At 34.6% G+C, this 15,984-nt stretch overlaps 1 protein-coding gene and 1 long non-coding RNA gene across 2 annotated transcripts; one reads left to right on the forward strand and one right to left on the reverse strand.

Moving 5' to 3' along the window:
- Positions 1-6,410: 6,410 nt before the first annotated feature.
- LOC142626708 (uncharacterized) lies at positions 6,411-7,962 on the reverse strand. The gene is made up of 3 exons (XR_012842598.1): positions 7,877-7,962; positions 7,369-7,575; positions 6,411-7,241 (listed from the first exon to the last, which is right to left on the reverse strand). It is a non-coding gene; the product is annotated as an uncharacterized LOC142626708 (long non-coding RNA).
- Positions 7,963-11,143: 3,181 nt separating this feature from the next.
- LOC142628639 (uncharacterized) lies at positions 11,144-15,984 on the forward strand. The gene is made up of 6 exons (XM_075802691.1): positions 11,144-11,254; positions 12,595-12,688; positions 12,788-12,838; positions 12,921-12,980; positions 15,348-15,491; positions 15,947-15,984. Exons 1-6 carry the CDS (start codon positions 11,144-11,146, stop codon positions 15,982-15,984), a joined length of 498 nt encoding a protein of 165 aa, XP_075658806.1.

Here is a 15,984-nt window from a genome sequence, read left to right on the forward strand (position 1 = left end):
TCAATCAATGCATTAATTACAGATATATGGCGATTACAGAAGACAAACATGTGAAGTTCATGTTTCACAAAATGCGTCAATGGGAACAAAAAGCAAATTTTGAGTTGTACGTCAGTTTGGAACTGCGTGCAGAAGTCGGCGCAGAGAATATTGTACAAACAACTACATCTCTACAATTTGCAGTCCTATCAATGCACTACGTTGGGAGGCTATACACCCCCTTTTCAAGAGACACCAAGAACAGTTGAGAGCGAACCTGACAATAGATATGAAGATCAATTTTGTAAACATCGAGGTGAATCCTCTACAGTTCCAGTAGTTGAAGATGAAGACGAACACTGTGTTGGGGAAGATCTTGACGATAGAGATGAGTATGAAGAGAGGATTGAGCGAGGTGACTTTGATAGGGGTGTTGATGACCATGAAATTACTCTCAATCCTAATGTTGATGATATGGATGAATGTGATGAAGATGATGCAAACCTTACTGTTAGAGTTCAGCATGTTACAAATGCAACCCCCGTTTATGAACCTCCCGCCTTATCATTTTGTGAAAATACTTGGAAAAATATGGTTGATCCTGAAGTTGGTGAGCAAGCATTTACTTCTTCTTGGAATGCGGACATGAATTTTTGTACGGGGTTGATTTTTGCGAATAAAGAAGCGGTGAAACGTGCATTAACAATTCATGCCGCAAAGCATAACAGAAACTTTCTAACTAGTAGGTCGACCAAAAGTAGACTGTATGTGAAATGCATGGATGGGTCATGCAAGTGGTATGTTGGAGCAGTCATGAAGCCTAAACAGGGAACATGGATGGTCACATCTTATGGGGGTCCTCACAGTTGTATGACCCTTGGCATGACTCTTGATGGTAGAATGATGGATTGAAATTTTCTTGCAGCAGAATTTGTTCCAACATTGCGAGAAAATCACACGGCAACAATTCAACACCTTAGAGATTACATCAAAGGGAAGTATTATAAACATAAGCTTTCTTACTATAAGATATGGGATGCGAAACAAAGGGCTATTGCAAAGATATTCGGCGATTGGGAAGAGTCTTACGAAAGGCTGAAAAAGTTGTTGTTGGCATACTTGGATCAAGAAGCTGGCACCCGGTACTGGTATCTCACTGAACCGAGGGAGGAAGGTGTTACAATATTGCGATATGCATTTTGGGCTTTCGCTCCTTGCATTGAAGGATTCAGACATTGTAAGCCAGTAATCAGTATTAATGGGACCCATTTGTATGGTAAATATTGAGGGGTGTTGATGATTGCAATGGCCACCAATGCCAACAACAAGGTTTTGCCTCTCGCCTTTACTGTTGTGGACAAAGAGTCATGGCCTAGTTGGAGGTGGTTTTTAGATTGCGTCAGGTTTGCACTGGGGGATGTGATAGCAAATAAGGACATATGCATAATTTCTGACCGACATAAGGGTATTCGAAACGCAATTGCAAACTGGCCTAGACATGATCATGGACGAGTACGAGTATACCACAGATATTGCCTTCGACATGTTGCTAGCAACTTCAACACACATTTTCAGGACGCCACTTTAAAGTTATTGGCCTTGAAAGCGGGTATGCTACTCAGGAAGCTAAATTTGAGTTGTACATGCAACCTATCAAGGAAGCCGAGATCGAGGCCCTTAGGAAGAAATCAGCCACTAAACAACAGGTAAGTTAACCTGACCCATCCATCATGCCATACACATATCTAATGAAAGAGGATATAGAGAAGTGGACCCAGCTACGTGATGGTGGATAACGTTATGGGGCTATGACAACCAATGTCTCGGAGTGCTTCAATGGATTACTCAAAGGTGCTCGTGGCCTGCCCATTGCTGCACTAGTTGAATTCACTTGGAGCAAACTTGTCGCGTATTTCCATGATCGACACAAAAAAATTTCTCATGATCTCTTGGAGGGCAAGGTGTGGAGTAAATATGCCTTAGAAATCTTTGATGCAAATTTGAAAAAATCTAAAACACACCAAGTAAGGCCGTTTAATAATGTCCATGGTGTATATCAAGTAACGACTGCATACAACATCCAAAGCTCTGGAGGGGGACAACATAGTCATGAAATAAACATATTGGCCAGAACATGTGGTTGTGGAAAGTGGCAAAATCGAAAGATCCCTTGTTCACATGCGATTACAGTTCTTCAGTACTTGGGGCAAGATGCAAGTGCATATATTGACCCATGCTATAGTTTGGAGAACGCCATTCGCACCTACTCACACCAATTTGTGGTGCCAAAGTCAGAGTCATTGTGGAGGGATGTGGAAGGTCCAAAGTGGGTGCCTGACCCAGACCTCTTGCGAGCCAAAGGTCGACCTGTGAAGTCTAGGATACGGAATGAGATGGATGGGGTCCGGCGAAAACCAGGAAGCCGAAGGCCAGATTCTGACTTGAGGGAGATTCAACAAAAGCAGAGCTGTGGACTATGTCATCAACATGGGCATAACCGTAGAAGATGTCCGCTTTCCCGTGGGGCTTCGACAAGCAATACTGACCCAACCTAGGTAAGTGATGCTTTTATATAAAATTTCATGTGTGTATCAATTATCCAAGTTACGTAGATTAGTACCGTTGTTTTGGCTGTTGGTATCTAACGACAATATTTCAATTTTTCTCAGGTATGCAGATACTCAATTTTGGAATGCCATTGTAGATGTAAATTGTGGTTCTCTTTATTGTGTATTTGAACTTACTACTGGGTTGTATCGGCACAATTATTATTTTTTTTTATCACTGAATGCACTTGTAATCGAAGTATTCTGCATCCGATGTACCTGTTTCTATATTGTGATATTATGAATGGTTAATTTTATCTTTCAATTAGTTGTTAATTATTTCTATAAGCTGTTATACTCATCTGTGTTGGTGCTTCTTGTTGAGACTATAAGAAAAAAAAGGAAATAAAATAAGGAAAAAAAAACGGAAAAAAAAGTAAGAAAAAAAAAGGAAAAAAAAAAGGTAAGAAAAAAAAGTAAGTAAAAGTTACTGAAAAAAAAAATGTATGACCTCTCTGCCTGGAAACTCGAATTTGGGGAAGTCGAGTACTCACTGTAGAACTCGAGTCCATAGGACTTGATTTATAAGTCCACAGAAATCGAGTTCTATGAACTCGATTTGTAGGTTTTATTTTTATTTTTTGAGTGATTTCCTGTCAGGCCCTAACTGAATCCACGTGTCAACCTCACAAAAAATAATTGCCCCATTCAGTCCTCACTATTACCCTCATGATTTTATTAAATAATAACTTGTCCAAAAGGCTGTGTTAAAAAGTGAGTTTTTGATGTGCCAAATGCTAATTTTTTTTGAAAGTGCTGATGCTAGTGCTTTACTGCCTTTAGCATGAACCATGACACCTTTTGTTTTGCACTTAAATGAATATACTGTTTAACCTTCAACTATAACTTCTAGTTGAGTCTTCTTTCCTTTATCTCTTCTGGGCTTTTCTTAAGTTCTACTGCAATTCTTTGAATCCAATTTTCAGCAATAATCATACCTTGAGGACCACCAAATCCTCTAAAGGCAGTGTTACTGGGGTAATTAGTGAAGCAAACCCTTCCAACAATCCTCATATTTGGTATCTCATAGACATTATCTGAGTGAAACATAGCACGTTCGAGGACAGCAAGAGAAAGGTCCATTGAATTTCCAGCATTACTGTAAATTTCAAGATCCAATGCAAGCACTTTCCCCTCATTTGTGAACCCAACCTAAGCCAAGTAATGAACTTTCATCTTTTTTTTTCTTCCATTACATAAACTTTCAAGGAAAGGTTGATGAGTGCAATCACAAAAAACCCATTAAATCAATGGGAAAATTTTATAAGACAACTATACCACCAGCTATGCCATGGTATTAAAGACTGGAATATAAAGAAGCAAAACTTCATAAAATGAGTGTAGCAAAAAACAAGAACTCAGATGAGTGGAAACTATAGATACTTTTTTGTTATAGTGGAAACTAGAGATACTTAAAAAGATAAGTTGATGCTGGAAAGTATGTCACTTAACAAAAACTTAAGACAAAATCACAGAATTAATTTCTTGGAGTAAATCAAGGGATTGAAAGAATCAATTATGTTGATATGAAATTCAAATTCAAAATACATGTAATAACTTGATAATTGACCTAATTTCAAACTCTAAAAATCCCATTATAAGTCTAGGTTCCATTGAAATGTGCTATCAATCAATCAAGCTCATAGGCGTTTGGTGTTGGGGACATAGGTCTTAGTGACTAGTCCACTTTAATATCTTCAATCTTCCATTCTCATCTTCTCTTTATGTTTCATAACATTTCAAAATTTGACAATAAAAATAAGAATGAAGTTGTGAACCCCTTAGGTGAAAATAAATAATATGGAAGATTTACAAAGTGACAGATTACATATCAAAAGCAATCAAATTATATAGCCAAAATGGATAGATGATACACAGCTACACTATTGTGGGGGACCATACCCAGGCATTGTAGGCTGCTCTGGTGGCTGATAGTAAGGTGCTTGTGGCCGAGGATCTGCTTGCCAGAAACATTGGATCTTTGATTCTGATGTCCTACTGAAGGGTGCTGTAAGCACCTGCGTTTTTATTATCCTGGAAATTGAGCCCCGCCATTTGTCTTTGCACATCTTCAGTCATTTCCCGGCACTGGATGTTTCTGGTCATGACAAAATCGCTGCATTGTTGCTTTACATTTGTGATTGCATCCTGTTGAAAAACGACAGCTCATTTATCCACTCTTTTTTATGTCAATTCTATTGAAAAAAGAAAATCTTGCAAACACATGATGTATATACAAGTTACAAACATTCCTAAAGAATTAGGAAGAGAGTCCAACAAAAAATAATGCTCTAAAAGAAGAGAGAGTATATAATCTATAATGGAATGCTCATCCCTAGTTCCAAGACTAAAGAACTACTCATACAACACTCTGACTCTCAAAAAAGAACATTTCAACTCCATAACTGGAATCTCCACACCAATTTAAAAGTGGAAGGAATTCCTCCCTCTCACTCCACACCAAATGCATTACCATGATTACCAATACAAATATGCCACCCAAGAAGTACATACACATCTCCCCAAAAAAATAAACTAAAAAACTTAAATTTATGGTGCAGACAAAATAACCAGTCGCTTCTACCAAAGTTCACAAATTCAATAATGAAAAAATCACGTACAGATGCTTACAAGGAGAGATATATGCACATCAATAATATTAAATCTCACCCACAGCTACAAAGAGGAGCAAGCGTATAGTTGAACAATAACTTTATTAAATGAATACTTGCACCACACAGTCTAACCAAACAATTCTAACCTGTAGAGTAACATAAAATTTTAGTCCCTCATTGATGTTCTCCTTAATCTCTCGGAACTTTGTTATGGCAGCGGGAGGTGCTTGTAACATTTCTCACGATATGCTGGAACAAATAGAAGGGAAAGGATCAACACATAACCTTTTTTTTTAATATAAATAATAAAAAAAAAACTATTTTTGAGTTGTAAAATGCAGCCTGTAAGCATCGCTGAAATAATATTAGCATTTGAAAAAAGCAGGACCATTAGAGGGAATGTATGATAATAGAATCTGATTAAGTGATGTCCTTTGACCAGTAGAATCTGAACTTCAGAGAAACATGAATATGATAGATTATTACATAATGGACAAGCACAAACATAGACCCCCCAAAACAAGAAAGCCCAGGTTCAGGTATATTGATAGACATGGGTATAGAAAGAACAAGGTCAGAATCCTAGTGGCATATTACAAGTTCATCTAAAATAGTTGAGAGTAGGTGGACCTAAACTATTTCATAGAGATGGTACAGGTCACAGTTTTTAGGTGATCTGAACTACTAAGTTATGTTCAAGTCAACTGGGATTCCATGTTCTGATGAGGTTATCACTTTGAATCCAACATCACCGATTAAATTTTCAAAACTCATCTCTCAAATGTAGGCCTCAATATGGCATCTCAGTAAATTTTTAGATAAGTGACATCCTCAGTAAACTGCAGAAGCCAACAAAAGCTGACATGCCAGAGCAACATGGTGTAAATGAAAAACTTTGAGCCATTCATTAGACTCTAAAAAGTACAGCAAGAATGTAGATTTGTTACACATTAATGATACATCAATGCCAGAAAATTGAATGAATGCTTAAAAAATCTATATGACAAACAGATAAAAGAAAAATAAATATTATAATCCAAAAATAGACACAAACCTGATCATTCTCATTCAAAGTTCGGAATTTCTGTAGGACGTCCTCAGCAAGAGACCGAGCACGGCAATATAATGCATAAGCTTCTGCCCTCTTTCCAGCCAAGCTGTAAGATTTTGCCAAGTAGAAGCACCTGCCAAAATGTTGCGAGGCCTATAAATTAAATTTGAGCAGGGAACAACAAAAACCCATTCTAAAAATCAACTAGAACAAGTGTAATCTCAATTATGTTTTTGGGAATTAGACCAAGAACCTTGTAGCTTAACTGATTGGCACCTCTTGGTATTTCCAATTGAGACATCTAGGATTCAAATCCCCACACCCCAATTATTGAATTATCAAAAATATATTTGTGAACCAGGCACAGCCTTATCAATTTGAAAAGAAATATTTCCAATGAGCTCTAACTAAAATGACACCTCCTTACCTTGTAAGAGCAAGGTGGAGGATGAGATCATGGGTTTAAGACCCATCAAGTTCATCTGAAACTTACTAATCAAAGAAAATAGAAATGCAAATGAATAATGGTTTTAATATCATACAGAATGCTGAGAGGTTAAGAAACAAGTCCATCAGAGCAGCATAGTTGAAATGGTGATGCTAATGAGGATGAGAAGAAAGAAAAGGTTACGGTAGAACAAGGAACCTGTTAAAGCTAAGATTTCAAACATCCATAAACTATAATTTTCCAAAAGGTACTAAAAATGAAAGACATGTATGTCTTAAGAAAAGAAATGAAGAATTGCGATGCAATTGAAGATCAATTTCAACATTTAAAAAGACATAGGGGTGTAATCTTAAAATACTTGCAGGAGTAGCAATAAACTAAATAAAAAGCATTTTCTAAGACCACTAAAATAAAAAAACTCAAAAGCCAAACCTTTCTGCTATAAAGGACAACCTTTTAAGTGCACACTCTTCAGAAAATGCCAACTCTTCGGGTTTTCTATCTCTTCCAGAACTGACTAAATCTGAAAGATCAGCTGTATTCTGCAAAATATAACATAATCATTCACAAAGTTTTCTAATAAAATTTGATGCTAGCATCTTGCAACTTCAGTAGTACATTTAATGAGAAGAAAGCCAAGTAACAAGCAATTAAATAGAGATAGTTAACCTGTAATAAAAGATCATATAGGCGAACAAGCTCTTCAGGCTTGGTAACTTTCTCATTTTTGTCATCACGTCGCCTAGTAAGTTTACTCTTTGCAAGGGTAACTAACAACTGGTTGCACTCAATGGTTCTTTGTCCTAAAACAGCACTAACGGCTTTGTCAAGACCATTTAAGTCATCTTTCACATTTTCAGCATTCCCTGCATTGACCTAGAATATACAGTATATCAAGAAAGCAGTCTAAAAGATACAGAATAGGATTGAACTATGAGAATGATTTCTTACAATTTTTTTTTAAGAGTAATTTTTTTAATGAATAATCTAATGAAGTCCTTTTTTCCTGTCTTTTTGAGAAGTGAATTTTGGCCCCAAGTGAAGGGGCAATGACATATTTAAATGACCAACCTCCGTAACATGAGTCATGGCTCCCAACCATGTTATCTTTAGGGGTTAAATGGACCTCACTTCTAATAGAAATAAAACAATGACATTATGAAGTAACTTTCCATACCAAGTCACTACGAATGCAGCTCCTAGCTTCATGATATGCAGTAAAAATTTTGTCAAAGATGGCCAGTCTTTTCTCTGCTGGCAGTGAATTTGCAGCTGGACTATGTAAATCTTTTTCCAATTCTTGAGCTGAACAAATTTGTCACATAAAACAAAACTTGAGACATAAAGCAAAACCTGAGACTTTTTGGACTATAAAAGTAAAGAAGGGGAGAAAAAAAAACCAGCAGACACAACCATACTTGAATAAATTCAGAGAAGTTACAAGTGCACTAGTTAAGCAAGAGAAAAATGTATATTTTTCACAAACGGGATAGTTGCATAAAATATAATCATCGCCAAATATCCAGTTGTGGCTGGAAACCATCAGAAGACTTTTAGTGTGGTTTAACTCATGGGAGTGAAAGAAGTGAAGAAATATACCATTATCCGCAAAAAATTACATACAAACCTACAATAAGATAAGATTGAGAAGAATGTTAAAATAGTCATTACCCAAAAGATAGAAGTGAGGAATTTAACTGGCATAAAGTTATTAACTGAACAAGAATGGAGAATGGCTACTTCAGAAGGACGTGAAAGAGAAAAGAGGAAGAGAAAATGATTGGGTGGGAGGGGGGGGAAGCAAAAGAAAAACATACTCTGGAAACCTTCCCTCAATTATTGACGTGTGTAGATCTCGGCTAAGCTGCAATTTTAAAGAAATTCACTTTCATTTATAGACCAAACAAGGAACATCTCAAAGGGATTTCTAAGATAAATTTCCACTCAAAATTAATTTACGCCTAAATCAATTAATTCATTATTATTTTATTTTTGAGGTGAGATTTGATGATCAAATTCATTTCCAATGGCAAAGTATGAAGAGTAAAAATCAGTATATTTAAGGAGACAAGAATGCACCTGGCACTTTTGAAATTCATTAATGCTGTGTCCCAGTTCTGATCTTGTTCAAAGTTCAAACAACAAGTTCCCTTTCATATAAGAGGCATAAGCCTACATATTGGAAATTGAAAGTTAGCAAAATGAAAATGGAAGAAGTTATGTAAAACTAGATTAAGTAAAAGATAGTTCTCAAAATAGAGTAATGAAAAGATAAGTATCAAAACATTCACTATCCAAAAAAATTAGGCAGCAATTCAATACTCAACATATGATTCAATGTGTTAATGGTAAAAAGTGATACATTGATTAAACAGCCTGTAGTTTTGAACAAGACCCACAGATCATTCATACTCCCTCAAGCATTTCAAAATCCTGTGAAAACTTGACGGTAAAATGATATATTGTAGACACACCTCAGCTTCTAACGACGTTCTGGAATCTCCCTTGATTGCGCACAACTGAGCAAACAGTGTAGCCCATTTAACTGCTTTCCTCAGCCTTCCAATCAAATAGATACGCTGACGCGAATTTGGACCATCCGGAAGCTGCCTCTTCTCCATGGCATGGCTCCAAGCTCTCTCTGCCGTGTAAAGCACAAGATGAAGAAACCTATTTCAAATCCAAGTAACGTAAACTGTTAAAAGTTGGAAGCTTTATTAATTTACAGCAGCTGATCCTATATAAACACTGTTTTTTTCATACTAACAATGCAAGCAAACACCTTCCTACTACATTGATTTTAAAGACACAATTAACCATTTAAAGGCACTTCACTGAAACAAACAGATGTTTTTCCCCCAAAATGCTTAAAACTTCTCCAGATTACTGATCAATTAAGATACGGAAGAAAACTCAAAGATTGATGTTAGACAAAAACTTCTAAAAACACAAAAATTTGAGTCAGGTCTAAAGGCTAAAGAGAACAAGACAATTTAAGGAGTAGGACATGATACTCGAATGAAATAAGAAATCATTGTGATGTCAAAAATATTTGACATATACTCAGAAATAACTGAAACTGATTAGTACAATCATGACGAATTCTAACCCTTTGAACAAGACGAAGAGCTGCTATCCAAAGACCTAAAAAGGTGTCATGCCAGGTGGTGCCATTTATTGCTTGAAGGGTTTTAATCAAACCTGCACAATTTGAAACCTTAAAATTATCATTTTTATAGACATTGGATTTGGAAGAACAGATCTGACAACATTTCTATTAAGATTCATGTCAAGGACTATGAAAAACTCTGAATTTACCAGTAATTATTTCAATGCCACATGTTGCATTTACTTGATATCCATCCATGGCATCTTCTAATAAGAGATCAAGAGGAAGCCAAAGAGCAGAACGGCTAACTCCTTGGCATAGACCAGCAGAGGAAGAGAGAGATCCAAAAGCCATGACTGCATGAAACTTTTGTAGTGAACTTGTTTTGCATTCTCAAGACAATACTATTCGAGCATCTGAAGTCAACTGCTGAAGAGACTCAGGAGTAAGAGTTTTGGAATTTCTTAATGCTGAGGAATTTGCTTGAAGCAACTGTAATCTCTGGATGAAATCTAGCCAATGTGAGGGCCTAACAATGTAGCAGGGACTGTTAGCCTAATTTCTTTCATTCAAAAGAAGACCAAATAGAAATATGATTATGGTAGTTATGAAGAGACATAATAGTTATGACTTCATAAAATTATAAATATGGAATTGAATGGAATAACAAAGCAGGATTCACTGAAAATATAGGACAACTATTTTGGAAAAATCTTTCATAGAATATTAAGTTATGTCTATAAATAATGCACTTAATGGTCAATTGATAACAGTCACTATCCAATGCTTGACCTATTGAGCATAAGAGTCATCCAGTGTGATTTCACTTGCATGCAATTAAAGTAAAATGAACAGAGTTTGAGAAGGACGTTATTAAAAGGGAAATCTACATACATGTTTCGACGAGCCAAGTAAAGAATTCTCGCAGTTACTTTATTTTGTAGAAATTCCCCTACTAACTCAATGGCCATCACAGTATTTAACTCTAGAAAACTTTATGATAGAAAATTACAATGGAAAACAAGCATTATAAATTAAGTGAGAGCAATTTCATCAAACATGAAATTTCAATTTTGGGGTTATATTGTTATTATATGACTCATGTGTATCACATAAATAAAAGTCATAAAAAATTATTTAATATTTGTGAATTAATTAAGAGATAGTAAACTAAAAAATTTGAAATAAACTTCATTACACTTGAATTGTAGAGCTCTTCTATCCTTATTCAAATTATGTAGTACTACATAAAATAAAATTTTCACAGAAACTCATTGAAAATTTGTGAATTTATTAAAGATAATAAACAAAAATGAATAAAAGTTACAGCCGGTGATGCATCCAACATGCACCATCCCAAAGAGAAGATTTCAGTCCAAGTCAACATGGAAAGCTCTGGTTTCCTATTCCTTAGCAATTACTGTAGCTATTTTTCACTACTTCTCTGTATTTCAACTTTATGTGTTGTAAACCAGAGCTGTTAAGAAGGCCTAAGCGCATATGAAGGGTTTAGAACAATGGGGACCTCATTGGCTGTTGAATCATGAGAGGTGTGAACCAGTTTAAAAGCCTACTAATTAAAGATAACCACAGAGCATAAATACATTTTAGTCAGTCATAACATCTAGCACTGTAAGGACATCGAAGGGTCTTCTCTTGTTTGGATTACTACTTTTTGATACACAAAATACCCTCAAATTCTCTTGATATTGGGTATAGAATGGGAAAGATGAAAATTGGTGATGTTGTTTAACTGAAAAAATTATGCATAATGAGCTTGATGTCTCAAATTCTTGTTCTCCTTACCATCACAACCATCTTTGGGGAATAGGTACCCTAGCAAGACCATTTATGATTGCATTGCCTACTATCTAAAGTACTTCCACAAGGTTTTAATCAAGACAGTTCTAGCATTTTTCAGTATATAATTACTAATTAGAAGGTGACTGCCATTAACCAAAAAAATATTTGAAAATCTTCATGTCATTTACAATGTTATATGTAAATCTTAAAAGTTTCGAATTATTTAATATTGTCATGATCCTATCTTTTTTATTTTTTGTTTTGGCGTGGTGCATGGTCTGTCAGAACACAACGTTTCGAATTATTCAATTCTCATTTTTTTCTTCTTCTAAATCTCTTCTTCCCTATTTGAAAAGTATATTTTCTATTTGAATTCGGTTACTTCTTGGTCCTTCCTTTCTTTTATTTTTTATTTTTTATTTTATTTTGTTAAACTTAAATACTCTTAATTGTTCAATTACTTTTTTTTTGGGGAAGTACGTTTTTTTTTTGAACCATTTAGGGAAGTATGTTGTGTTACTTTAAAGAAAAGAAAGAAAAAAATGTCAAAAAAAAAAAATTCTCCTCTCAAAATCTCGATATTTTTAAATCTCAAACAAAAATAATTGAATTTAAACAAAGTGATAAACATAAATTTGTTATTGATAAACTTCTCAAATTCAAATCCTTTAAAAAGAGTTTGTGCTTGAGTGAAAAGTTTGAAAATATCCACACACAAAAGGAAAAGATAAGCGAAAAAAAAAATCTGATACACATAGATAAGTGTTAATATTATAGAAGATAATGAACAAATAAAATGTTGTTACCTTAGTGGTTAACACGTGTACCATGCATATTTTTGAAGGACTTTTCCAAGGTTCTAACCTCCATGACAGCTTTTTTTTTCCTTTTCATTTTTAAAGTTACTATTATCAAAACTACGTCGTTTTGGTTCTATTTAAAACTAAACATAAAAAACCCTAGACATCTCTTTTCTCATTCAGCCGCCCTCCTCATTCCCCATCCCCTCTTCTTTTAGGAAAAACAACAAACGCTTCGAAATCAAAGAGTGGAACGCCGTTTCTCTCTGGGCTTGGGGTTAATTTCTCTTATATCAAATTTCCCTTCTTATCTCTCTTTCATTTTTGTCTGAATTTTTGGGTTGCTTAATTTTGTTGGGTTTTGTGTTGATTGCAGATATTGTGGTGGATAACTGTGCCATCTGTAGGAACCACATCATGGATCTCTGTATGTACCCTCATAATTTTGAGCTTTCTTTTTTGTTTTTAAATTTTTGGGTTTTTTTTTTCTAATATGGGGTTTTGATTAGGCATTGAGTGCCAGGCGAATCAGGCTAGTGCTACTAGCGAGGAATGCACTGTTGCTTGGGGTAAGAACTAACCTTAATTCTTTTTCTTCTTCTTTTTTATGAATATTTGTGTAATCTTACCCAAAAAAATCAAAGTGAGATATGAAAAATAATGGGAATATGTGATTAATAAATGGGTTTTTGTTTGTTTGCTAACTTGGTTGTTCTTTAATGTAATAACCACAATGGACTGATGTTTTGTTTTGGGAAGTATTAATATGTGTGAACTGTGTTGCAATCTCCATATGGGGTGTTTCTTTTTTACTTTTTCTTGCGTTTCATTTGATATGTTGGCGTGTATTGGGTCTTGAATTGGTTAATGTGTCTTGCTGAAAGTTAATATATAGCCCCATTTGGATTAGTGGAATCTCTCTGTCTCTCTTTCTCTCTCTCTCAAAGACACACACACACCCACACACACAAAAACATTACAAACATAATAATATATTGCTTTATGTTAAAAAATAAATAAATTGAAAAAAAAAGGTGCCAATGTTCTTTGGACCAAATTGTGTCCTCTCCGGATAAGTAAGGCATCGAGGGTCGTGTCACAGGTTTGACTTCTTATGGGGCGTGAGTTGTAGTAAAGAAAAAGGAGAGAAAAGGAAAGATATAATTATAGGTCTCGCATGGGAATGTAGAACTTGGAAAAATAAAAACGAAAAGGGAAGAAGAATGCAATAATTTAATCATTTTCCTTAATATGCAAATGCATTGGGCAATACATATCCTCCAATGGTGGTGTTGTCACAAAACGGAAGAACTTGCTCCATATCTTGACGTAGAAAGTACATGGGCAACTACGGTATGTTCATGTTTGATGTAACCTATTTGTCATGAATTATGTGTTTGTTCTTTTGCCCTTGAATTTGGAGTGCTAGTGCATTCATTTATATGTCATTGTAATTAGATTGATGGAGTATTGTCTCTCTCTCATTGCAAATAGAAAGTCTCGATACCTTGCTTTTTTTGGCTATGCTTAATTTATCTTCTTTTCGCATTTTATAACCCATGGATCTTTCAAATCATATATATAAAAAAATTTAATCAAAAAAATTTTAAAAATTATTATTTTTCCAAACCTTTATTGACTATCAAACTTAAATTTCCCCATGTTGGCATTAAAAAATACACCCAGAACCCCAATATTCAAATTTTGACACTACTTGTATCTTAATGTCTCTGACTTGATACTTTTAGCGTGTTGCAGTCGCTATTTTTTCCTCCCTCCCCCTCTCCTCCTTTCAAGTGCATAATTGAAGGTTTCAAACTGTGTTTGGATGTTATCTCTACATATTAGCTGCTTTTCTTTTATCTCCAGCTGTAATATTGATGTAAACTAGATTATTAGTTCCTTAAAAAGATTTTAAATGCCGCAAAAATAATTTAATTTTCACACAAACCTTATAAGTATGCTGCAACTTTTTTTTTTTTTTGAGTTTTGTACTTTCTCATACTTTCTCATGGGCTTGTAGATGTATATCTAAATTTGTAGTCCTTAGAAAGATTACACTATTTCTGCCTCTCTCATGCATATTATACCATACTGTATTTGGCTCCACCCGTGATATCATCCTCGATTAGGGGAAATTTTTTATTTTCATTGAATGTTATAATTTAAAATTAATTCCTTGACTTTTTTATTGGTTTGGAAGTTAAAAATTAATAAAACTACGTTGTTTTGTTGCGCTTAAACGTGATAAATGGACAAAGGTGAATGGAAGGACAACATTAGAAGCAGATTGAAATGTTAAAGATTCAATTGAAAAAAAAAATTAAAACTATAAGGATGAAAATGAAAATATGCTTAATTTATAAGTTTCAATTTTAATTTGACCTAATTATCACTTAATTGATGAGTGATGGTTCAATATTTTTTTACGCTTGTTATACTGAGTTCAAAGAAAGCTCAAGTCACCTAGTTTTGGGTCTTTGAGTGGATGCAAATCCTAAAGGAAAATCCTTTTTTGTATTATGATTCTTTAGAATCCTTAGGATAATTTACTATGGAATTATTAAAATTATAATATCTACCCGTACACATAAAACCAACTAAGTTAGTGGTGGTTCTCATCTCATGTCATATCTCATATATCAAATGTAGTTCTGAGTCACATTTAAACTTAATGTAGTTCTTCAGAATTTTTTTACATAAATTAAATTTGGGAAGTTGAAAAGCAGCTGATGTTTATACAGATCACAATAAATAGTTTTAGTTACTAGGTTGGAGTTTTGTTATTGTCATAAGCCTAGTTTTTTTAGCGTAGATGGAAAAATTTCAAATTTGTTAAACTAGATAGCTTGGTTTACCCTATTTGTTGTTTGTTGAATAAAAGTTTCTTTTTGTCTCACTTTTAAGTTTTAATATTTCACTTTATGATCTATCAGCCACACATTTGAATCTCATTCAACCACACGAAGTTTCTCATCAATTGCTTGAGCCCTGTGGGAAAAGCTCAGGAATAGTGATGGAGCTGGACTATAAAAAGGGATGTAATAGAGAGGAACATGCATTGAGTGAAATTAAGCCGTGTGAAGATCTAAAGAAAAAAAAAAATGTGTTGCTTTGTTCGTAGTCGAGATCTTGTTGCGATCTTGGCTTCATTGGGTTTCTAGAGAGGTATTATTGTATTTTTCAAATTTATTGTGAACTTCAGCTTTGGACATAAACTTAAGCATTGCATTCTCTATTTTATTATAGTAAATTGTTTCCTCTATATGATTTAGAGGGTTTTCAATCTTGCATGATTAATTTTCTTGTTGCTCTCATGCGGGATTCTTTGAGCGTAAAATGGTGCTTTTGTTGTTACTCATATCCTTATAATGTTGATAAGGATAGGATTGCATGATTACTGACAACTTGGTTGGTTGGTTAAGTTGTAGCTTTTTAGCACGTCTTCCAAGTGTTAGATTTTTGTGTAAATAGGTACATTAGCACAGTTAAGAGGATCAAGCAGTAACATTTCTTTTAATAATTATTGTAACAGGTTTGAACAATATATTTGATGCAAAACAGGTTCTTTGA

Source organism: Castanea sativa, chromosome 3 (genome assembly GCF_040712315.1).
Source record: "Castanea sativa cultivar Marrone di Chiusa Pesio chromosome 3, ASM4071231v1".
NCBI classification, from domain to species: Eukaryota; Viridiplantae; Streptophyta; class Magnoliopsida; order Fagales; family Fagaceae; genus Castanea; species Castanea sativa.